The 1,828-nt window shown below is 45.7% G+C and overlaps 1 protein-coding gene across 1 annotated transcript; it reads left to right on the top strand.

The window, feature by feature from the left end:
• Positions 1 to 441: 441 nt before the first annotated feature.
• LOC118301586 (protein S100-P-like) lies at positions 442 to 1,373 on the top strand. Its single transcript, XM_035627209.2, has 2 exons — positions 442 to 682; positions 1,123 to 1,373. The coding sequence occupies exons 1-2, from the start codon at positions 545 to 547 to the stop codon at positions 1,261 to 1,263; spliced, it is 279 nt and encodes a 92-aa protein (XP_035483102.1). The 5' UTR covers positions 442 to 544; the 3' UTR covers positions 1,264 to 1,373.
• Positions 1,374 to 1,828: the final 455 nt, after the last annotated feature.

Raw genomic sequence — 1,828 nt, 5'->3', positions numbered from 1 at the left:
TACAAGGCCAAAGCCATCAGTTACCAGTAATGAAGTGCCCTTCGTTAGTGACACTGACAGCGAGTTGAAATGTGTTTCAGTATGATCCAGTGATGATATCCAAGGTGACAACCACTGCATGGTTTAGACCTGTCACAGTGAAATAATTATGAATAATCATTGAAATGAATCATTAATAGTTGGTAGGGTAGCTATGCGTCAATCTAAACAAATGGCAGCATCACATGCCCTTGTGGTTTGTTTAATAATGCATGAATCAATTGATAACTGGCTAAATCTTTGTAAGGTCTGGGAGGTATTGTGTACATTAGGCGTTGGAGATTTGAGGTTGTGTTAACACAAATGGAGCCTTTATCAAACACTAGCAGGTAATACATGGCCTTTCAAAAGCTTTATCGCTGGTCCCAAACCACCTTTTCAGAAGGTATTTAAAGCCTCGCCTCTCAGCTCTTCCACTCACCTCACCTTCCACTACTCCTCCGTTGACAGGCGTTGTTCTCCGATTTTCCTCTTCCCTGTGTTGACCACCTCTCAAGCAGCAACCATGACCCAGCTCGAGACAGCCATGGCCATCCTGATGAAGACCTTTGATACATGCGCTGCTGGCGAAGGGAAAAAAGACAGCCTGAGCAAAGCGGAGGCCAAGAAAATGCTGGAGAAGGAGCTGCCTACTCTGCTCAAGGTACCGTATGACTCTCAGTTACTGTTATATTACAAAATGTATTAATTTGTGGTGTTGTGTGCCTCAGGCCTCAGGTAGGAAAGTTAATGAACCGTGATACCATATATTTAGTTAAAAGGGGCTTTTAATTCAGGGTATAGATAGATAGATAGATAGATAGGTACTTTATTGATCCCAAGCTGGGAAATTCCAGAATGTTAACTTTTCATGTCCTTAATGGCCTACAATTTTTTAAATCAATCCCAAACCATATGATACAAAATTGTTGGCATTCAACTGCTGTGCTGAGCAGAAGAGCTTTTTCCAAACTTGAATAAAACTCTCTTAGTTTGGGCTGTGAGGTAGATGAGACAAGGTACTTATGAATACATAAAAAAACTTTGATTTAGTGTTGTAATAATATCCATCAACATTGGTGGTGTTTTGGTTGGTCTGTACAGGCATCCAAGAACCCAGATGAGGTGGACAAGCTGCTGAAAGGTCTGGATTTTGACGGCGATTCTGAGGTCGAATTCACAGAATATGTGGTGCTCGTGGCTGCCCTGACCTGCGCCTGCCACGGCCGCTGTGCCAAGAAGTGAGCGGGTCGACCGCACCCTTGGGTGGAGACAAATGGCGGCGACAGTGCCATGAAATCCCTATTGTCACTGTTTTTTGGATGTGGGTCAATAAAGTAATTTATGTCTCTGAACAATGGTGGTTGTGTGAGTAGGGGCGAAATCACACACACACACACACACACACACACACAGCCACAGGGCATTTACATGATTCTTAATCCACATCTGTGATACTCTCTCTCTCTGGGACGGTCTACACTCCATCAGCCCACCAGGAATCGCTGGCCGAGTAACACACTTATCTCCTGTCAGGGCAGTTGTGCAGAAGGCACATGCTGCCCTCTAATAGCCTCTTTTTCAAAGAGGTCTCTCTGACTGGCACCCCAACTATGTACAGCCGAGGTTCATCACCATCACTATCAAAATAACCACTGCTGTCATACGCATACGCCCTCACTGGTGCAGTGGTGTGCCGCTGATCAGACGGCGCGGGCTGAGTCCGGGGCCTCACACTGGCTGGCCTGTAATCGGCTTGCAGGGTCATTAAGCACAGACTCTCCTCTCGCCACTTCCTCTCTCGCTGCCT

Source organism: Scophthalmus maximus, chromosome 2 (genome assembly GCF_022379125.1).
Source record: "Scophthalmus maximus strain ysfricsl-2021 chromosome 2, ASM2237912v1, whole genome shotgun sequence".
In the NCBI taxonomy this organism is placed as follows: Eukaryota; Metazoa; Chordata; class Actinopteri; order Pleuronectiformes; family Scophthalmidae; genus Scophthalmus; species Scophthalmus maximus.
Note: the sequence above shows the minus strand (reverse complement) of the source record. Positions and strands in the feature narration are given on the sequence as shown.

Excerpts from the sequence above, each read along its gene's own strand:
- LOC118301586 (XM_035627209.2), top strand. The coding sequence starts at position 545 with ATGACCCAGCTCGAGACAGCCATGGCCATCCTGATGAAGACCTTTGAT. Across the intron at positions 683-1,122 it reads AGCTGCCTACTCTGCTCAAG|GCATCCAAGAACCCAGATGA; the intron begins GTACCGTATGAC and ends TGGTCTGTACAG.